Source organism: Tenrec ecaudatus, chromosome 12 (assembly GCF_050624435.1).
Source record: "Tenrec ecaudatus isolate mTenEca1 chromosome 12, mTenEca1.hap1, whole genome shotgun sequence".
NCBI classification, from domain to species: Eukaryota; Metazoa; Chordata; class Mammalia; order Afrosoricida; family Tenrecidae; genus Tenrec; species Tenrec ecaudatus.
Window position 1 is genome coordinate 119,968,881 of NC_134541.1, and position 23,604 is coordinate 119,992,484.

The following is a 23,604-nucleotide window of genomic DNA, read 5'->3' on the forward strand; positions in this document are numbered from 1 at the left end:
TAAGGTCTTCCTCTTTTCCGCTGCCCCACTCCTTTACGGAGCATGATGTCCTTGTCCGAGAACTGGTTTCTCCTGATAGCTTGTCCAAAGTCCATGAGATGAAGTCTCTCTATCCTTGCCTCTAAGGAATCTTCTGGTTATCTTTCTTCCAAAACAAATTTGTTTGTTCTTTCGGCAGTCCACAGTCCTTTAAACATTCTTTGCCAGAACCATAACTCATATGCACCGATTCTTCTTCTCTCTTCCTTATTCAACGTACAACTGGCACGTGCATCGGAGGTGATTGAAAATACCATGGCCTGACTCAGAAATGTAAACTCTGATACAGATCTCCCAGTGTATCATCCTCTAACACTGCAGCCAAGGGGGGTTTGTGCTCATGGAGTAGATCAAATAATAAGGAAATACAATTTCCTGTGCAGCCTAATTGTTGGAATGAATTACAGACCCCAATTAAAAACCCTGGGTTTTATTTAATTTTCTTTTGGTAAATAGCCTCAATTATTATTTTTTAAAGGAATAGTTGGAAAAACAGTTAAATTTGCTTTTATGCTAACCATCTAACCTTGTCAGATATAACATTTAACTCAAAGAAATTTGGCTAATCATACATGCCACCAACATATAATTTAGCTCAAAGAACACTTTAATTATTGGAATGAAAATGCATCTATTCTATCAGATCCATTCTGTTGATATCAATAGTACCCACGTAAATAACCTAAGCATCTTGTTTTAAAGCACACGGGGACCAGGTGGTTCTGATTTGCGCCCTCTTCCTTGTCCTTCCCTTTCCCAGCAATCACAGTGAGTCATACCTTCCCTGGGTATAGTGACATTTATTTAACAAAAGCAAGTCTACAGGATTCAGAAATGACTAGGCTAAATGTACCTCCATTCTAAACGTCACTTCAAATTTACACTGGCTTTCTCTGCTAGAGGGCAAAATTCAACCGGTTTAAATCATGGCATGATTTCAAAAGGTACACATTTTAATTGCACCAGGCAACTTGACCTCTGGCCTGAAGCTCAGGTTATCTAGTACACAGATTCATGCTGTTATCACCTATGAAAAGAAAATCTTATGTCATAAATCAGAAAACATGCAAGTTGTATCATCTGCATGCCGAATATCACTGCTCTTCTTTTAGACTCGCCAACATGGACATTAGAACCAAGAAGTGATTCCATCCTACCCCGATCGACACTATTAATTGCCAACTAGCATCATTTCACTAGTATACCACTGTGTCATTTTTTCTGCAGTACTTCAGTTAGCAAAATCTGCCCAATTGCTTTCTCCAAAATAGGTTGTGAGATGCTTGACATCATCTCTGTTAGCATTTCATTTGCTGCTAGAGGTCAATGTATGTGATTCCTCCAAACCACATGACTTCCTGTTATACTAGTTGTAGGCACCATAAAAAAAAATCTAAGCACATGCATATGAATATTTACTAGGAACATTCAAATAAATTCAAATAAAGTTCAAATAAGAGATAAGAGTACACATTAGAAAGTCAGAATTGGGCTTTCCAGACAGCATAGAATAGGTTAGAATATCTTTGTATTTTTCTAGATAGAATATCTAGTATTTTTCTGTTTCTTGTTTTTACAAATGCTTTTAATTGCTACTTATCGAGAGACACCCTTATTTTTTCTATCATACTTGAGAGATAAATTTGGTGGATGTAAGATTCTTGGTTGGCACACACCGAAGTTGGAAAGTGGGATAGCATTAGAAGGTAAAGAATTTACCAATCATTGTGATGAGACATATATTGAATCCTTACTATATATTGAGCCCTTAATATATCTTATATAATTTAATCACTATTATAGCTCAGAATGAATACATTCTTACCTATATTTCATCCCCAACATCCAATCTATTGCAAAATTCTGACAAATTTTGCCTTATAATTACCCAATTTGCTCACTTTTGTCCATCTTCCCTCGAGTTCCTTTTTCTCCTCTTTCAAGTCAACGCTTAAAGTGGACTGTCCATGAGTCTGTTCAAGGCCAAGGGTCATGGAAACTTAGTGGAACCAGTAGAAGGAGGGATCCGAGTGGGAATATTGAATTCAAACCAGAAGCAAGCACATGCTTTCCTAAAAGAGGAGCTTGTTTCTTGTTGAGCAGTAGATGTAGGAGAGAAAGAGTCTAGCAGCAAAGAGAACGATGCGAACTCTGAGGTTGACAAGCAGAGACCATCAGGCATAGAGTGTCTGTGTACGAAGGAGCCCAACGCAGCGAAGGCAGAGAGAGAGGGCTGGGCAGAGTGGCTAAGGGCTAGATTGCTAACCAAAACGCCAGTGACTCATAGGTACCAGCTGCCCCACGGGGGGAAGAAAACCATGTGGCAGTCTGCTGTCACAAAGATGCCACCATTGGAATCCCATGGTGTGCCCATCCAATGAGTTTGGGCCTTTGCTGTTCTTTACTGTTTTCGTTTGTGTAGAATTGGTATCAGCGCTTCTCTGAATGTTTGGTAGAACTCCCCAGTGACACCATTTGACCCTGAATTTCTTTTATAGGAAAATTTTTAATGACTTGCTATTTCTTATTTTGCTCTGGGTCTCTTGAGGTTTTTTTCATCAGTCGGTGTTAACTTAAATAGGCAGTGCATTTCAAGAAAATTGCCCATTTCATTGAAGTTTTCAGGTTTGTTGGAGCACGACCTTGTATGTTGAGTTCAAGTGTATGTCTGCTGTTGTTAATGCTTTGTTCAAAGGACTTCCTTTAGTGTTTTTTTTTGTATTTATTATTCTTACAAAATGCTTTTAATCATGGCTACTTCTCAAGAGATACCCTTATTTTTTCTATCATATTTGAGAGATACATTTGGTGGATATAAGATTCTTGGTTGGCACACACCAACTTGAGGTTTTAAAGGATTATTCTGATGTATGGCGACTAGACTTAAAGTGAAGTTTGGGAGCAAGTAAAGTTGGAAGTCAAGGATTAATTTGGAGACTATTGAAAAGGATTACGTTTGCTTAGATGAAGAAACTAGTTGTCACTAAATCACCCTCAACTCTTGACAACCACATGTATCGCGCCTGGCTGGTGCAAATGGCTAATACTCTCACCTGCTAACTCAGAGGTTGAAGATTCAAATTTACCCAGAGGTACCTTAGAAAATAGGCCTGGTGATCTACTTCTGAAAAACCCAGCTATTGAAAACTCAATGGAGCACATTTCTGATCTATGGGGCCCCCGGAGCAGTTGTAGTTCACAAACAACCGGTGTGAGAGACCAAGAAAGAGACTGGATTTAGCACATGTAGAGCTGACAGAACTTGATTGAATGCAGGGTGTGAGACAGAAGAATTGAAGATGACAGGCTTTGAACTTTGGGGGACTATCTATTGAAATTGTAGGAGGTTAGGTTCTTGCAGATGGCTGCTCGGTACAAGAAGCTGGTGCTGTGTACCGGGATCACAAGCAGCTCCTGGTCATTCTCTGAAACGATGAAGTTGACAACCCAAAGTCCCCAATCAAACTCACTGCCACTAAGTCGATTCCAACTCATATTGACCCCATAGGGCAGGGTGGCACTGCCTATGTTAGTTTCTAGGACTAAGCCTTTCCAGAGCAGAACACCTCATCTTTCTTCCACAGAGTAGCTGGTGGTTTTAAAATGCTGACCTTGCCTTTAGCAGCTCAACACATAACCCACTATGCCAGCGGTTCTCAACCATTGGGGGCAGGGGTGTGAACGACACTTTCACAGGGGTTGCCTAAGACCATCCGAAAACACATATTTCTGATGGTCTTAGGTATGGAGACACTGCCCTTCTATCCATCTTCAGGCGGGTTCGCCCACATGCAGATATGCTGCTTCGGTGAGAAAGAAGCTATCTCAACCTTCCCACTGACATTGGCTGTTTATGCATACTGTGGCAAAATGTAGCGATGTCGTTTACTGTTACCCATGCTACACCATGCTTCAAGACAAAACTTCATTTATTTGTCATTAGAAATAAATGTTTTTAAATTAAAAAGAAAAAAAAGAAATAAATGTTTCACAATCTATAATTACCTATTGTTTTTGTGATTCATCACTATGCTTTATTTTCAATTTGTAACAATGAAAATACATCCTGCATATCAGATATTTACATGATGATTCATGACTAGCAAAATCACAGTTATGAAGCAGAAATGCAAGTAATTTTATGGTAGGGGGCCAACACAACATGAGGAACTGTGTTAAAGGGTTGCGGCATGAGGAAGGTTGAGAACCTCTGTACTACGCCGTCGGGGCTCGTGGATGTTGACAACAGCCACCAGGTATTAAGCATTCATTTACCAAATACTGTGCGGAAAACATTGTACTTTGTAGCTCACAAAGTTTCCTTAACACCACCCAAACCTAAGGATTGGTAGTGGTCTTACATGAGGAAGACCACCGCAACATGAGAAAATTGAGATTTTTCCCAAGGTCACGCAGCTAGTATGTGGTAGAACATGAACATGTATCGGGTCTGCGAATTCTAAAGACCATGTCCTAATCATTATTCCATGCTATCCCATGATCGGGGGCCAAGACTCCAGATAGATTACACCTTTGGGGTTTGTCAGTCAAGATTCATCACAACAAACTTTCCAGACAGGAATCCCTGGGCTACCATCCTCCTTATTATTTTTCTGTTGTCCCGCTATTTATTACATCTCTCCCAGAAGATTCTTGGGCAACAGATGTGGCTTGGAATTTGATAAGAACGTCACTTCCACACACCCTTCCAATCTGTTTGCATTCCTTACCCTGGAGATGGAAGGACAGCTGAACAAACGGCCCACGCCCTATATGTTGGAATCACTCAGTCTAGAGACTGGGTGAGACAATTAATAAAAAAAAGACTGTTCTACTTAAAGGAACAGTTTAGAATATATCGGTTGCCATTTCCGAAGCACATCCTGCTCTTTGTCTGTCCCGTGCCAGAACTTCCGGGCACCGGTGAAGGAAGTAAACCGTGCGTGCTTGGCAGCTCCCTGGAGGCAGGGCCACGTCTGGCCATGTGTTGAGTTGTCAATAGTTGCTTTCAGGCTAGATGGATGCACAGTAATCACGACTTCAACACCAACTCCGACCAAATTCATCTCCCCCAGTCACTGTTTGGTAATGGTTGCATCAGAAATGGAGAGGGGCCATGGCTGCCCTGTCTCAGATGATGAACGTGATGTGAAGGTCGACTTAGTGACAGAAGGTGAGCAGGGCCCAAGATCTAGCAATGAACTTGAAACTACCCAGCAGTAAATGGCAGAGTTGCCTCACAACAGAACACTGGGAAGCTAGAGGTTGGAGAATCAGACAGGGAGGCGGGAAGTTTCTCTGGGCCTTAGCTACCTCATCTTTAAAAGGGGGTGAGCCATAATACCGGGCACGGTAACTGTGGGAATGAAATGAGATCATGTGCATGGTGATGGGCGATGGTGGTTACTGTCAGCCCAGCTTGTCACCTTCCCTCACATATTGGTCCTTTCCTCCCTAGCACAAACATTAAGTGCTTTGAAAATTACCTAAGCTTGGTGCCTGTCTCTGGACCACCCTCTTTGGTTCCTTTGCTGCTCGGCTTGTTGGCTCTTTGGGATTCTGCCAGAGACAATTTTGTGCTCCACCTGAGTGCAAGGGGTTTGAATCTGAAATTGAGTTCTCAAGGTTAAGTGCTTCTTTCCTACGATAATTCAAAACAGAAAAATCCAGACAGGAGGGGGATGGACTCTGCCTCCTGATGGGAGGAGTGTCAAATTTTATAGACTCTTTTATCCCTGGTAAAATCTCCCAGATGTAACTCCAAGAGGGGCAGAGTGATTCCTCTTGAAAAGAAACTCTTGATTATAATATTAAAGAGAAAAGGAAACTTCCCTGTATTTTTAATTGACTTCATAGAAAGTGCTAGGAAAATCAGGATAAAAGGATTCTATTTTACCAGTTGACACTTCCTTACCACCGTATTGGGGTCCCTGGAGGCTGCAAATAATTAAGCACCACTTAACTACTAACCAAAGAGTTGGCAACCTTTTAATTATGGTATTGGCAAAGAATCTTAAATGTAACACGAACTTCCAGAAGAACAAACAAAATCTGTGCTGAAAAAGTACAACCAGGGCATCAACAAATGTGGCGGAGAAAGCTGATGGTGTCCGGCTATCGAAAGATATAGCATCTGGGGTCTCAAAGGCTTGAAAGTAAACAAGCAGCCATCTAGCTCAGAAGCAACAAAGCCCACATGGAAGAAGCACACCAGCCTGTGTGATCATGGGGTGTCAAAGGGATCAGGTATCAGGCATCATCAGAACAAAAAATCTTACCATAGTGAATGAGGAGGTGAGTGTGGAGTGGAGACCCAAAGTCCATTTGTAGGCCACTGGATATTCCCTTACAGAAGGGTATCGGGGAGGAGACAAGGCAGTCAGGGTGCAATGTAGCAACGATGAAAAAGACAACTTTCCCCCTAGTTCCTAAATGCTTCCTCTCCCCCCCCCCACCCCACCCCACTATCATGATCCCAATTCTACCTTGCAAGTATGGCTAGACCAGAGGATGTACACTGGTACAAATAAGAAGTGGAAACACAGGGAATCCAAGGTAGATGATCCCTTCAGGACCAGTGGTGTGAGTGGCGATACTGTGAGGGTAGAGGGAGGGTGGGTTGGAAAGGGGGAACTGATTACAAGGATCTACATGTGACCTCCTCCCGGGGGGATAGACAACGGAAAAGTGGGTGAAGGAGACGTCGGACAGGGCAAGATATGACAAAATAATAATTTATAAATTATCAAGGGTTCATGAGGGAGGGGATAGTGGGGAGGGAGGGGGAAAAATGAGGACCTGATGCCAAGGGCTTAAGTGGAGAGCAAATGTTTTTAGAATAATGAGGGCACTGAATGTACAAATGTGATTTACACAATTGATGTATGTATGGATTGATAAGAGTTATATGATCCCCTAATAAAATGATTTTTTAAATGCCAAAAAAACCAAACAAACAAAAAAGTACAACCAGAATCCTTAGAGGCAAGGGTGGCAAGGCTTCATCTTATATACTTTGGCATGTCATCAGGAGGGACTAGTACTAGGAAAAGGACATCATGCTTTGTGAAGTAGAGGCCAGCAAAGGAGAGGAAGCCTCTCAATGAGATGGACCGATGTAGGGGCTGCCACAATGGACCCAGACCAATTGTGAAGATGACCCAGGACCAGACGGCGTTTAGTTCTGTTGGACATGAGTCAGGATCAAATCAACGGCATCTAACCACCACAACAGAGGCGCCTTGGAAGGAAGATGGATCAATCCACTTTTGTGAGGCCACGGCCTTGAAATACGGAACACAGCTCTACTAGGAAAGATCCGAGTTTTCCAAGAGGCAGAACCAACTTAAAGGCAACTAAATTCTTTAACCTCCTGATTAAAGGAATCGTTCTGACAGCACCTTAGAGTTCCTCTAGGCAGCAAATGTAGTCGTTGGGAGTAAGGTGGGCAGGGGGACTTGTTAAACTGTAGAACCCCAAGATGTAGTCGAGATCACCAGAATGAGAGGTGGTCTTTGGAATCTGCATTGTAAACAAGTACCCCTAAGTAAGTCTGATATAGGTGAGTGGCACCAGCATTTATAAAGAATGAAATTGGTATTCCTAATGCTATTTTACTTCTTGAAATTATAGTATTTATTAAGAAGTTGAGCTACCCAAGTAGAATTTATTTGCTCTTACGGGAATCACAAGGCACAGAATTCTGCTTTCAGGGATATACATTAAAAAGAGAAAGATGTTGGAAGAAAAGGGAGGATATCCAATGGAAACTGCCAAGCCTAGTAAGGGACTGGAACCAGGAATTGGAAGTCAGGACTTGCACTCATTCACTCTTTACTTGCTCCCTTGCCACCCACCGACACACACATAGTCATTTAATTCATCTTGCCCTGCATCTGCTCAGGGCCGAGCACAGACAAGTCTAAGTTTCCCAATCCTGAGGTGAGAGAACTCATTTGGCTGCTTTGGGATAGATACCTAGGATCCAGTGCTACATAATTAGCTGTGGCCAGGTGGGCCTGTGATTCACCAGAAGTTTCTACTAGCAGGAGCTGGAAAGACGTGGAGGCTCATTTCCAGATTAAAACCACAGGTGCTGTTGATGATGGAGCCATTTTTATTTTTCGCTAATCTCTCTTGAAACACATGTTCTAGAACATGGGTCAGCAAACACTCCTAGCCTACCATCTGTTTCAGTTAATGAAAAGGTATTGGAACACAGCCATGTCCATTTACTTGTGTATGGTTAGGTTCGCTTTGGTATTATAATGACAGCCGGGGGACTCGAAAGTCTAAAATATCTACTCTGTGGCTCTTCACAGAAAAAAAGTTGCTGACTTTAGTTCAATTCCTACTAGTGCTTCATGTCTATCCATTCTCTTTTCCTCTAACTAATGCGAGCGTTTTTCCTACCCTGCAGTCATCTGCTTACCCCTCTCCCAATATTAGAGGGCTACGCATTACTGGCTCCTCTCCTCTCCTTAGAGCTTTAGGCAGAGCAGGGCCAGACAGGTTTTCAAAAAAAAATTCTTGTCCAAAGAAAATCTGTACACCTGCAACTGTCCTTCCTAAGGTATGAGGATTGGCAAGATAATTATTGTTCGTCATTGTGATTATTTTAGGCAGTCTAGAAACATGATATGAAATAAATTTAAATCATATCATGGTAAAGTTATTCTCTTTTCTGTTTCTTAAAGTCTCTCAGAGAGCATCTCATCGATTATAACATACCATGACTCTACTCTTGTGCTTTGGCCGCACAGTGGGTAAGCACTTGGCTGCTCATGGAAAGGTTGGTAGTTTGAACCCACTGAGGGTCTGCACGATCAAGGCCTGGTAATCTGATCCCATAAATACTGTTCTAGGTGCCAGCAAGTGGGTGCCAAATCGCAGTGAGCCTGTGCAACAGCAAAACTCTACCGGTCCAGCTGCTTAGCAGAATCGTTCCTCTGTTTGAGCCCATTGTTGAGGCCACTGTGTCGATCCATCTCCACGAGGGTCCTCCTCTTTTTTCCCTGACCTCCTTTAACAAACACGAGGTCCTTCTCCAGGGACTGCTCTTTCCTGATGACCTGTCCAAAGTTGTTGAGACACCCTCATCATCCTTGCTTCTACGAAACTTTCTGGCTATAGTACTCCAAGACCGATAGAAAGTTTTTACTGTTCCTTTTCGTCTTCTTCCTCTTCTTCTTCAGAAGTACATTGCTAGTTTCTTCTTCCCAGTCTGTCTTAGTCTAGAAACTGTGCTGAAGCATGTTGTCTTAGTTATCTAGTTTTGTTATAACAGAAATATCACAAGTAGATGACTTCAACAGAAAACTGCTCGCTGTTTAGAAAGCTAGATAGGTAAGGCTTTCCCTATGTTGGTTCTGGAGGCAGGGCCTTGACTTTTCTGAACTTCTATTCCAAGGGGAACCCAATGTGATTTAGCTTCTGTCTTCCTGTTCCATCTCTATCACTTGCTTGTTTAATCTCCTTTCTATCCTGGTGACACTGTGGGGGAAGCATTGGGTTGCTAAACAAAAAGTCAACGGATCAAACCCGCCAGCTACCCTGAGGGAGAAGGAGGAGGCCGTCGGCTCCCATAGAGATTTCAAATCTTGGGAACCCTACATTGGGTTGATAAGAGTCAGAATCCACTTGATGGCAGTGGGTTTGGTTTGGGGTAGACCTCAATAAATGTTAACTCAAGGCACACTCTAATCTTGTCTCATGAACATAACAAAGCCTATACTCAAATGGGATTAAAACAATATGCATATCCTCCCCACTATCATGATCCCAGTTCTACTTTACAAATCCGGCTAGACCAGAGGATGTACACTGGTAAAGATAGAAACTGGAAACACAGGGAATCCAGGATGGATGATCCCTTCAGGACCAGTGATGAGAGTGGCCATACTGGGAGGGTGGAGGGAAGGGTGAAGGGAGACATCGGACAATGTAAGACATGAAAAAAAAATTTATAAATTATCAAGGGTTCATGAAGGAGAGGAGAACAGGGAAGGGGGGATGAGGAGCTGATACCAAGGGCTCATGGAGAAAGAAAATGTTTTGAGAATGATGATGGAAACACATGTACAAATGTGCTTGACACAATGGATGGATATATGGACTGTGATAAGCGTTGTATGAACCCCCAATAAAATGATTTTTTTAAAGCATGCATAGAGGTTAAGATTTACCACACATATTTTTGGGGTATAGAATTCAAAACACTTGCCCACCAGGGACCTCACCCAAACCTCCCCATTCTGAGTCAAGGAAGGGTCTGGTCTGTGGAGGGTCTTGTAGGAGAAGGTTCTATCGGGTAGCCAGTATGTCCATGAGTGCAGTCTTCTCATCTTGAACTTTAAGATCATTGCAAGCAATATGCCCCTGGACCAGATGCCCCTGGGTAGGTGAGATGGGTCCTTCTTTTAGTGTAGTAGGTCTGCTATCTGCATGGTCTACCGTTCGAAACCACCATTCTCTCCACAGGAGGAAGAGGAGACTTTCTATACTCCTAAAGATTACAGCCTCAAAAACCTCAAGGAGCAGTTCTACCCTGTCTTAGCGGGTGTCTATGAGTCACAATTGACTCCATAGCAGTGTGTGCGGCTTTTTGCTTTTGTCCACCAGGGGTGACCTTGCTGGTATTTAGAATATTGCTGGCCTTCCTTTCAGCACCCCAGCCACCAGACAGCCACCACCATAGGACTAAGTCACGGCCAAGTGGTGGTCATAGATAGGACAGCCTGGGCAGTCCTCTCGGAGCAGATCTGCACTGCCACACTAGGCTGCTGAGTCCCGGGTGTACTCAATGGCGTCTAAAAACAACTGCAAGCCACGAACACCTAGCACTTACCAAGAAGGAAATGCCAGACCTACTTCAGAGCCTTGAGGCAGCACTATCTGCCTCGATTTTACTAATGTTGTTTTGCTTTAATTTTGATACCGATCTTCCTTTTATAGTTAGAGGAACAGGTTTGCAATTCATAGTAGTAAGAAAGCGTTTCCTTTCGAACTAAATTCGGTGAAGTCAAAATAGGACCAGATACTAAGCAAACAACAATTCAAATGGTAGGAAAAATGCTAAAAAGGCACACGGATTATTAACGTTTGGGGAAATCTGCAATAAATGAGGAGAGGACGGCTTGGATCCAAACAGCTCAGTAAGGGTTATAGGAAGGAGGTAACATCGGAGCAGAATCTTGACTATAATCTTTATGGAAGCAGATTGTTAAGTCTTTTCTTTTCTAATCACAGTACTGCTGAGTGGGTTCAAACCAGCAACCTTTTGGCTAATAGCAAGCACGAATCGTTTCCACCATCCCTACCCCCACCCCAGACCCTGGTCCGTTCTCCTACCCTGACCTGCTTGCTCTCCCCCACCTCCCCCCAGGTTATGCTCTCGGAGCGAAAGGGCACAGACGAGTTGTACGCCGTGAAGATCCTGAAGAAGGACGTGGTGATTCAGGATGATGACGTGGAGTGCACCATGGTGGAGAAGCGGGTGCTGGCCCTACCTGGGAAGCCCCCTTTCCTGACGCAGCTCCACTCTTGCTTCCAGACCATGGTAAGGTATCTCCTGGCCCCGGCATCCCACCTGCAGGGCCTCCCATGTTCCAACAGAGCTGTCCACCATCACCCACCTCCAGGAGACATTTGGACACTTTCACTTCTAGAGACAGACATCTGTGGCGCCTGGAGAAGTCTGCAGAGAATTTCTGAGGTTGCCATTGAGAAAATCTCCTGCAAGACAGACGCTTTCTGAACTGAAATGAAGGAACTCGGGCAACTGGTTCTATAGCCAGCAGAACAGGGCCTTTCTCTGACAGCAAGGGGGGTGACATGGGGACAGGACATTGGGACTTCTGGTCTTCCAGTATGAGATGTGGCAGCAGAAAGGGGAAAGAACAGAAGGGTCGTGCTTTTGGGTGGCCACAGTCCTTTCAGACAGGAGCATGAGTAAGTATATTGCTTTCAGTGGCCTGAGACCTTGGTGTGAGACACCTCGGGCGGGGAGAGGGGACGGTGCCTTAGAGCATAAGGGCTTCAGCTCATTGGGAAAATGACGAGGCATCCAGGGTGATTCCGAGGAGGAAATGACATTACACAGGAGAAGCACTCAGCACTGTGCCTGATCTCTTGTAAATGCTCCATAACCATGTGCTGTCAGGCGGAGGCCGACTCATGCTTACCCCAGGAACAATAGATGTTAATTATTCACTTTATAAACATTTAGCCTTGGCCTTGGCCTTGGTCCAAGTGCTGAGTCTAGAGCTGAGTAATCCAGGCTCTGTCTTTGAGAAACGTATCATCTTAATGCAGAGGAAACCAACTTGTGACTAGTTAGGAAACAGTGCAGTGGGGGATGCGATGGCAGAAACTGCATAGATGAATGGGCAAACAGGCCCACAGAGCATGCCTGATGACCACAATATTGCCTGCATTTGGAAGGAACCGGTTATTTTTCTTCTGGGAGCAGGCTCTCCACATCCCAATCTCTCACCATTGCCACAGGCGGTCAAAGGATATTTGCTGCGGGGGACTTTATGGAGGATTTGTACTATTCTCTGCTTTGGCCCACTGGTCTTTTGGGGGTCTTCAGACCAATGGAGAACTACAATACCTTACTTTCCTCCACTACCAGCAGGACTAGATTTGTATTTTCTGAAATATGGAACACACGCTACTTTGTAAAATGGTCCTGGACAGCCCGAAGAGGGATTTCAGATCAGTGGTCCTCGACCTTCCTAATGCTGTGACCTTTTCATACAGTTCCTCATGTGGTGGTGACCTCCAACCATAACATTATTTTCATTGCTACTTCATCACTGTCATTTTGCTACTGTTATGAATCCGGCGACCCCTGTGAAAGGGCTGTTTGACCTGTTTTAGATGGTGCATGGATTTTAAACTATATTTTCTTTTCCATTCACTTTAAGGTCTTCTGATTAATGTCTGTTATTCACTGCCCTAAACACTTTCATTTTTAACAGAGAGCAACTACCAGGCTTTAGGTTCTGGGCTTTTGGCAAGCAGTGATTTACAAGTTAGTGTTTTGCTTTTACTTTATGTGTTTTGGCAGATGTATTGCCTTCATGATGGCATCAATGGACTCAGACGTAGCACTGACCGTGGCGATGACCACAGGCTGGGCAACATTTTGTTCTGTTCTACATGAGTCAAAGGTGATTCAAGAGTTTCTAAGACCGATATACAATCTTCTCATTTTAATTTTAAAAAATGTAAACACAAATACAGAAAACCACCCTACATAGATGTTTTGTTGTTCTTGGTAGGTGTTGTTGGTTAGGCCCGTTCCAATTTATAGGGCCCCTGTCTACAGCAGAGTGAAAGGTCACTCAGCCCAGTCCTATGGCCTCATCGGAATTCTTATGCGTGAGCACAAGGTTGTAACCCCTGTGTCAATCCATCTTGTCACAGGTCTTCCTCCTGTTTGCTGCCCCTCCACCTTACGAAGCACGATCTGTTGTTCCAGGGACTCGTCCCTATTGATACCATGTTCACAGCAGTTGTTTCAGTAATGAGTTCTTAGAAAGTTAACTTTCTTAATCCATAACAAGAACTCTGGTCAACTTCCTAAAAAGCACCCCATATACGGCATCTTTTTTTTTTAAACCTCTTTATTGGGAATTAAATAGAGTTTACATTTCAGATCGATTTTATATTCAACAACATATCAAACCCCAAATAGTTTGCCCCATTCCCCTTTATGTTCTCTTCTTGAAGAACATTCTCTTCTCCATCCAAGGTCACACACCTGGCTGCCCTTCCTTTAGCTTATTTCTTCGCCTCCCGTCTGTTCCTGCACACACCTGGTAATCATCAAAGTCTGCCTCTTTGCGAATGAGCTACTCTCAGAATTCTCTCCTTGTTGGTACTGAAAAGATGGACCATGATAGGTTGTGGTGATTTTTTATCTCAGTGTCTATCCTATTCGGGAGTTCTTTTGGTTTCTTGAATAGTTGTTCTATCCTTTTTTTAAGATGTTAAGTATATTTCGTTCCAGGAAGTTCTTGGACCGTTTTCTCATTGGATTTTGTTGTTGTTCTTTGTTCAGACTTGCTCTTTATGTTGATTATTCTTCTCACAGATTGGAAACAAAAGATTGGTTTAGGAGCTAACTGTTTTAGCTTTCTAATCCATCTATGCTACTGCTTTGCTTCTTTACAATGTTGTTTAATTCTACTACATTAGTATTAATGTTTTTTATGTGTATGAGAGGGTTTTATATCAAAGAGTCATCGTATATTAATAAAATATCCCAGCCCAGTCCAGATCAAGTCCATAAGCCCAATATTAGTTGATATGTCTGACACCAGTCTATAAATTCCTCTTCCGACTCACCCAGTACGTGCAATGACGCCAAATGCAGGAAGATCACAAGCCAGCAGGTAGAAAGCCTTGTGGATCCAGTGGTGGCAGAAGCATCTCAGCGGGGGCGTGGGTCTCCACGTGGCTCCTCCAGCTCCAGGGCTCTGGCTCCATAAGCATAGCTTCATGTGGCTTGTCAACAGGAATGTCTCCCAGGGGGACAAGCAGAGTCAGTACTAATCGTTTACATTTATATTTGAATTTTGGTGGTGGTGGTGTATGGTTTCTAATCTTTTAGCTTTTTCTTTTCATCGTTCTCTTTTTTAATTATACTACATTAGTATTAATCTTTCACATTTCTATTTTATTTGTGGTGGTGGTGGTAGTCTATGGCTTCTAATCTTTTATCTTCTTCTTTTCTTTTTTTTTAAAAACAATTTATTAGGGGCTCATACAACTCTTATCACAGTCCATACATATACATACATCAATTGTACAAGGCACATCTGTACATTCTTTGCCCTAATCATTTTCCCTTTTTTAAAATCTTTTTCTTTTCATAGCTCTCTCGATCTTTTTTCTCCTCCCATGGAAAGTACCTGAACATTATTCTTGTGAATGCATTTTCTGGTAGTTCCAGTGCCGTTTCTTCTCAGGAAGGCCATTGGCTCTATTTGCCACTTGTCCATGCTAACCTTTCTTGCTTTTTTGATGAGCTGAGACAGTCTGTTGTCTTTACAACATTGTGGTGCAACCGCTGGGTCATGGAGGGACAGTTGACTCCATCAAGTGGTGTGCTATCGGGACAACGGAAGCAGTAGTCGTGATCCATTTATCATTGTTGCCAGGTTCTTGCCTCAGTCATGGCAAGCAGTGGGGAGTTAGTGGCCAGCAACTTTCTAGTGCTTTGGGGGCAGGCTTTCTCCACTGCTATGGAAAGCAGTAGGGAGTGTGTGGCTGGAAATCCTCCAGCTCTGTTGGGTAGACTGTCCTCTGAGGCACAGAAAGCACCAGGGAGTATGTGGCTGGTATCCCTTTTACGTTGTTCGGGTGGGGCTCTCCCCTTGGTCATGGACGGCAGTAGAGAATATACAGCTGGTATCCCTTTCAATCAGGCTCAAGAAGGAGACACAAACCAACCACAAAAGGCCGGCACCTGCTCTGCTCAGGCAACCGTCTTCACTGGAAGCCCCAGGTGCTGCAACCTAATCTGACAACGGCCACTTCACTCGACTGTGTTTCTTCATAGTTCTAGCACTTAGTCTTCCCATCCCTGGACATGATCATTTAAACCTGCCCACTGAAACATGTTGTGGTACCTTTTCCGCCTTTTAGTCTGTTGATTTTCTTCTCTACTACATTCTGTCTCTTTCTTTCATGACTTCTCTGTGGAAGACCCTGGCTTGCTGGACATGCAGATTTTCAAAAGTGTGGGCCACCTCAATATGTCTCTCTGCTCTCTGTGTTTCCTGCAAATTAGCCATTGCCTCGGGAAGCCCAGCCAGCCTCAGGCTCGCTCCCTTTGGCAAGGCCATCTGTGTGGTGTGTCCCTGCATTCACAGGCACATACTGGTCCGTTGCCTCTCTTTTCATGCTGGTAGCAATTGTCACTCAAAGCCTCTGTCTATTAGCTCATTAGACATGGCAAGATGACATCTTCCAATTCTTCGTCTTCTTTTCTAAGCTTATCCTTGGAATGCTTTTATAAAAGGAAGTTTCCCTCCTTCTATTACTTGTCACCTGGTAGTACAGTTCATATGGGAAAGGCCACAAAAATGTCGATTATTTCCGTTTGATAGTTTCCAAGATCATGAATCAGTTCTGTATCATGCTTGGAAGGTGGATAACATTTCCTTCTAAAACAATTTTTTTTTCTGATAAAAGCAGAGAGTTCATGTCAAGGGGAATATTAGGTAAATGATAATTGCCAACTGATGAGGATCTGCCAAAGTCTCGAGTCTCACACTGATGATGTAAAGCCTCGTCAGGTGACGTCGGGTTGGGTCTATGTACAACAGCAAAGAGCACTGCCTACAAAGACATTCAAATGGTGTCCGAGGCATGACAAGAATTTAAGCCTCAAGATCGCAGGTTCCCAAATGTATTAAGGCCACTGCCCTCTTTTTGACTCAGCACCACCCCTCTGATGATTAAAAACGTTTGTACTAGAGCCCACAATCCAGGATAAAGTATATGTATGTGTTTTGGCAGAGACAGCCCTCCACCCCATGATCATTCCTGCTGGGTCAGTAAGTATCCACCCTGAGTGATATTGCTCACTTTGGGAAATGCTGCTCCAGATCTTTGCACTCCCACATCATCGCCCTTTTCTCTTCTGGGCCCCCAATTTACGTATTCACATGACGGGAGGTGAAGCGCACCCTCCACCAGAGGGAATCTCTTTGGCAGGGCAGAAGCTAACCTGGAGCGCCAGTTTTCAGTTCCAGTTGGATGTGTGGTACCTGGGAGACATTGGTCCTTCATAACTAGTATCTTAAATATAATACCCGAGGTTGAATGTGCTAATTTACACATGATAACGTAGAATGGACTTCATTGACTTGAGACTATCCCTTCTATTTTGAGCCATGCCCCTTGCACTTCAGTATGCTTTCCAGCGTTAGAGAGTTGGGCTGGGTTCAGATAAACAGTGTACAAGCCTCTGGGCCCTATCAAGGAATGGCCACAGGCACAGGAAGAGGCCTTAAAAACAGGAGCCAGGATGTGGGTGCTCAGGGTGAGTTTACCTCTTGCATGGGGGTAGAGGCACCATGTTGGTGAATGACACATGGTTTCCAAATCTAGCGGGGCCAGGTGAAATAGCTACCCTGTCTCAGGGAGCTGTGTTGGCCTCTGGGAGCCCGTGGCAGCTGGCAGAGAGAAGAGCAGATACCCTTTTCATCTCACCTCTATTCTGTGGCATATGCTCATTGAGTGAAATGCCCCAATTTAAGTTATTTTCCTCTCACTTATTTTTTTTAGCTAGACACGTATAATTTAATTTTGCATAAATTAAATTAATTTTCAAAGACCTAATGATGCCTACTCTTTGTTAGGCCGTGTCCCAAGGGCTAACTCATGTTAAGCCACACGCTAACTCTTGAGGGCAGGTCCTTAGTTCATCCCCATTTCCCAGAGGAGGGGCTTGAGGAATAGACACTCGGCTGAAGTCACCCAGCGAGTGTACATTTCAGAGCTAGGATTTGAACCAAGGCAGCCTAGTTCCAGAGGGTGCTTTGCACACAGCCACTCCGCTATGATGGCTTTGTGGGTATATCTGCCAGACTTTCATTCCCCCTGGTAACCTGGAAGTGGTTCCTGTCTCCAGGCTTGGGAAGGCCTGAGGTCTAGCCCAGTCTTGCTCCTCTCTCATCCGACAATGCTTCTACCCCTCGGCCTCCATGCAAATACGCACTTGCATGCTTTCTCATCTCTCGAGGGGAGCCACAGAGTGGGCCATCTGCTATTGAGTGGGCCATCTGCTATTGAGTGGGCCTTTAAAACCTTTTCTTCGTGTTAGCCTCAGAAGAGTCCTGGGATGTCAGGGTTTATCTCTCTTCCTGCTTCACAGGTGAAAGAATTGTGACTCGAGATGTGGAGTACTTGCTCTAGCAATCCCGCCAGCCACAAATCGATTGTGTCCGGAGCACAGATGTTGGCTGTTATATTATACCGAGTCACCAACCAGATGACTTTAACAGTAACCGTCCAAACCAGAAAAACAGCCACTGACATTAGTGATCTTTCTGGTAGTCTCTGTTTTGAGCCAAGATCCATCTGACATCAGCGATGATCTCCCTTGTTTCATGCCCTCTCCTGAATCTGACCTGAACGCCAGGCAGCTCCCTGTCCACGTCCTGCTGCGACCATCGCTGGATCATCTTCAGCAACGTTTTACTTGCATGCGGTGTCAGTGATATTGTTCTATAGTAAGAGAATTCGATTGGGTCGCCTTTCTTTGGAATGGGCACACATAGGGATCTCTTCCAGTCAGTTGGCCAGGTAGCTAGCTGCCTTCCCCATTTCCTGGCATAGAGGAGTGAGTGCTCCCAGTGAGTGCCCCCAGTGCTTCATCATCTTGCCGAAACATTTCAGTTGGTGCTCCATCAATTCCTGGAGACTTGTTTTTGGCCAGTGCATTCAGCACAGTTGGAACTTCTTCCTTCCATACCATTGGTTCTTGCTCATCAGCTCCCTCCAGAAATGGTGGACTGTCAACTTGTTCATTGTGATACAGGAACTCTGTGCATTCTTTCCATCTTATCTTGATTCTTTCTGCACCACTCAATATTTTGCCCATAGAATCTTTCAAGGTCGCATCTTGAGGCTTCAGTTTTTTTGAGTTCTTTAAGCTTATGATATACCAAGTATGCTCTTCCTTTCTGGTTTTCTAATTATAGGTCTTTATAAATTTCATTATAATATTTTGCTTTGTCTTCTCAAGCTTCCCTCTGAAATTTTCTATTTGGGTCTTGGACTTCATCTCAGAGTCTCTTCTGACATCCACTTTGATCATTTCTATCTTTTTTGTTTTTTTTAATGACCTTTTGCTTCGGTATATATCAGACACGATGCTATGCACTACACATGTATCTCTATTTTGCCTCCCCAGGCCTTTCCTGGGTAGGTCTTATTATCATCTCCAGTTTACAGATGAGGATGCTGAAGCTCAGAGCGGTGTCACATGGTTGATAAAAGGTGGGCCGGGGAGGTGTTTTGCAAGATTCCCAAATCGCAAGCTCTGAAGCCTTTGCTAAGCTGCCTCAGCCTTGACCCCAGATTCCTTTTAATATTTTATTAAGTGTTTTCACTTATATAATTATATCCAGTCTTCACAAGAGCACACAATAAGCATTACTGAGATGTAGTCAATTAATAGGCCTCATCTAGCCAGAATTCTTTAAGTGATAGCTTAGAATTCCGGACTCTGTGTCTGTGGCTATAACCTCATTTTGGAGGGACTTCTCTGCTGTGCTAATGGACAGGGTGAAGGTGAGATGAAGCCTTGACTTTTATAGAGGGTGTGAATCAAGGTTAGCCCTATGTTTCCTTGGGGACAAGCATGGTCTGCTGAAAGGCCATTTCACTGTGCCTAAGAGCTATGTCCAGATGCAGAGAGAAACCCCAGGGCCATCAGAAGAAGAGGCTTTGACATGTTGTCTGAAGGGGCAGAGGCTGGGACTAGAGGCAGTAGAGACTGTGGCACAGGACGCGGGAGACGACACGGGACCATACTCTCAAGAGGCTGAGAATCAGAGAATGACTTGGCTGCTGGTTGAGGAACGTATTGCTGTGGACCAGCAACTGGATCCTGTTTACGGATTCCATTTGTGGCAACCTGCCCTAAGAAGCCCTCTTAACCATACATTCTGTGTGGGCATTACGGGGGTCAAACCCGATACAGATGTAGCGTGGTTGGAGGAGCCACTGAATGGGTCAGAGGAGTAGTCGGAAGAGGTAAAGAAGGATGGAGGGGGGAGGCCTAGCCGCTGCCTCATTGCAATAGGCATGATCCTCTTCCCATGCTGCTTTTAGCAATGATGCCCACAGGGATGTACATAGAATCCGACCTCCTAAGTTGAAGTGGCTCAAGCAACACCAGAAGTGGGAGGGTTGGGACATGAGCCCATACTTCCTTATGCCATTTCTGGTGCCCTTTCCACCACGACACGATGGCCCTATTTATCCGGCAAGCATTATAGGAAAGATTTTATCATTGGGATTGTTTTGTAACTTCAGGAGGCAAGTCAACTCTGGGCAGGTAGTTCTTCCTCGGTCATCTTTCGAGTGCCTTCCTCCCTATGGGGCATTCTCTCTGACAGGGTTCTCCTGCTGTTCATGAGGTTCTCTGTGTCTGGCAATAGTCCACTGCCACACATAGGTTTTTCCAGACCCCATTCCTCAGAAGTTGATTGTTCATGCTCTGCTCTGTGTCTGGAAAGCACTACAGAAACCTGTTCCCCTTGGGTAGCGCTGCTCGGATTTGAAATACTGGTGACCTAGCTTCCAGCATGGCAGCAACATGCGAACCACTGCGATAGACACACGGACAGGCAAGCAGTGGTTATGGAAGTTAAGAGGTCACAATTCCGCTGAGCAATTCTCAGGACACAGTTGCTCAGTCAGAACATGTTACACGGGTCCTTTAGGGTGGCTAAGAAATGCCCAAAGGGCATGAAACTCTGCTATGAGCCTCACTCTGATGGTTCTCAGCTCCATGTCTTTGAACCCAGTACCACAAATTGAGAAGCCAGAGGCACCCCAGTCCACAAGCCAGACCCTCCCCGACCCCAGCCCCTACCTCTAAGCACTCAGCTTCACTTGCTCGGTGGGCCTGGGAAGTCCACTGCTCTGTCTCCTGCTCTGACTCCTGGTTCTCCTGCTGCTCCTCCCCCGGGGTCAAAGCTGTCTCTTACCTCAAAGAGGGTCACTGGACTGGGACTGTAGGGCCTGGAGGATGTGTTCTACTCCCAGCTTTTGCTTGTAAGAGTATTCTCCACTCCCTGCTTTGAACTGGCTCGCTGTGTGCCCAGAAGGATGGCAATTGCCATGAATCTTGTTAACAGTCCCTCCAAACTGACTCCTGTGTCCTCCCCCTACCTTCTCTCACCCAACCCCACAAGCAGAAGTTGGGAGTTACAGAGATTGGGGCTAAAAGAGCCCCAGTCAGTCAATCATTCCCTGCCCTGCAGAGGCGGCAGCTCAGGATGGAACTGACGGTCTACCTAAAGCCAGTACTCTTTCGCATTGGATCTTGAGTGCCAATGAATAGACAGTTGTTTTTAGCCGCAATTACGTCAACTGCCATACACAACAGAAGGAAATGCTGGCCAATACTGTACCACCTACATGATCAATTGGGAATGGATGTGTTGGGAACGATGGTGTTTCCATGGGTTGATTTTGGAAGGAAACCACCAGGTCTTTCTTCCTACTTTACTTAGTCTGGAAGCGCTGATAGCACCTGTTCAGCATCATAGCAACTCACCAGCCTCTAAGGACAGACATGTAGTGGCCACATATGAGGTGCATTGGCAGGGCATCAAATCTGCATCTCCCACCTAGAAGACGAGCCTCTACCACAAGCCAACCGATCCCTCACATTCAGAGGGGTTTCATCCTTATTAGTTGTTTCAACAAATATTTATTCATTGAAATACATATGCCAGGCCCTGGCAATATCACTATGAGGGATACATCCATGAACAAAAGCAATGACAACGCTATTATCTGGGAGCCTGTGCATTGTTAAGAAGGACAATGAACCACACCAGCAACAGAAAGTAAAGAGGACAGCGGTGCATGGCCTAGAACAGAGAGATGTTCTTCCTGATATGGTGATGAAGGATGGCCTTCTGATGATGGCCGGTGAGCACAGATCAGCACCAGGGAAGGAGGGAGGCAGAGGAGGGACTTATGTGGCTATCTGCAGAGCCAGGCAGCAGGAAGAGCAAAAGCCTGAAGGGGACATGCATCAATGTTTGAACAACCTCACCGAGGCCAGTAGACCCTGAATGAACTTTGGATTCCATGTCTTTCCTCTTAAAACAAAGCAAAACAAATTGAATAGGACAGGTTGCAAAATTTTTAAACATCATTTTATTGGGGCCTCATACAACTCTTATCACAATCCGCGCATCCATCCATTGTCAAGCTTATTTGTACATTTTTGTTCATATTTGTTCATATTGCAAATTTAACCTTTTTTGGCTTTCTAGTAGTCTCTCTCTCTCTGTTTCTCTTTCTCTCTCTCTGTCTCTCTCTCTCTCTGTTTCTCTGTCTCTCTCTCTTTGCTAGAGACTTAGAATCTTGATAATAAAATACTCATTATCAACAGATTAAAAAAACATTAACACATTAAAAAAATCCTCAAGGTGGTCAAAACAGACACTTGGCTGTGTACACATTACTTTTGTTCTTATCATGATGCGATTAGAATTTTTAGAAACTTGCTCAGTTAAAACAAAATTGCATCCAAAGTACCCACAGACAACTGGGTTGAAACCATTTTAGAAATGCTAACCCAAAATGCACTCTACAAATTGAACATGTGCATGGAAAGGAGATGGAAGGGGCCACAGATAAATCGAAACATTTATTTTATTAGGAGGGGAGGCCCTTCTGGAATTCTATTACCTCAATAGCGTCTATAAAATGCAGTTTTTAAAAAGTTCATTGTGCCACAAGAGGGCAAAGATTAATACTGAAATAGATGCAGAAACTCTCCACTAGAAGTAAAGCCCACTGATGCCAAGTCCATCCTGACTCATGCCACCTAGAGGACAGTGCAGAACTGCCCCCAGAGGGTTTCCCAGGTGATCGTCGTTACAGAAACAGACTGTTACAGCCTTCTCCCTCGGAGTGGCTGGTGGGTTCGAAATGAGCAGCTGAGCACTTCACCACTTCGCTGCCACCAGAGTTCCTTTGCAAAAGCCCCCAGAGGGGCTGAATTTTCAGAGCATCATTTTTCAGCGAATGGGCTTTAGGCCCATTGCCTTAGCAGCCCAGGAGTAAGCATGCATCTTTAGTCAGGTAAGTCTGCATCTACGGTTACTGGCTGTACGACCTTCAGGAAGTCATTTAGCTCTGAATATTGGTTTTATTACCTTTAAAGTGGGCATAATAAGTGAAGATTCAAGCCATGAAGATTCAAGACATGATCAAGTACATGATAAACACACAATAAGTGGAAGCCAAGCTGTATCATTAGAGCAGGGCCCCAGGGGCATCTTGCTGCATAGGCACAATAGAATTCTGTTCCCTCCAGCTTTTTTTGCAGTTTTTCCTGGGGACAATTGCCAGCATGGCACAGTCATGCAATTTTCCAACTGCCAGTGGGCACAGGCAGTTAAATCTCCTTAGCAAAACATCTATTTTAACTGTTTTCTTTTCAATTGAACATATGCACCTCTTCTTCTTTTTTTAATAGAATTAGATTTTTATGAGTCATTGAAGGACAGAAGTTACTTCCTCCCCAAACTTGCTGTCATGGCCCAGCAAGAACTCAACTACAAGGCATGCTGGGAGGAGAGTCCACCATGAAGGCAAAAGAGGACAGAGAAGGGGGATGGCATTCTTAGAGGAGTCCAACTTGGAGTGATCACTGGTGAGGTGTCTCTAGATGCCTCCCCAAGGTCCCAGGAGTCACATCACTCTGAGTCAGCTCTGGGATGATGGCAGTTATCTAAGGGATAAGGTTTGTTGTACAGGGTAGCTGTGGGAGGCTGTTTTCTTGGTCAAGGA

The 23,604-nt window shown here is 44.3% G+C and overlaps 1 protein-coding gene across 2 annotated transcripts in view; it reads left to right on the plus strand.

Moving 5' to 3' along the window:
• Positions 1-23,604, plus strand: part of PRKCB (protein kinase C beta) — a 437,527-nt gene that overhangs the window by 335,568 nt on the left and 78,355 nt on the right. For both annotated transcript variants that reach the window (XM_075564623.1, XM_075564622.1), the window contains exon 10: positions 11,423-11,596. In XM_075564623.1, the coding sequence (XP_075420738.1) occupies positions 11,423-11,596 (174 nt within the window). The remainder of the gene's footprint in view (positions 1-11,422; positions 11,597-23,604) is intronic.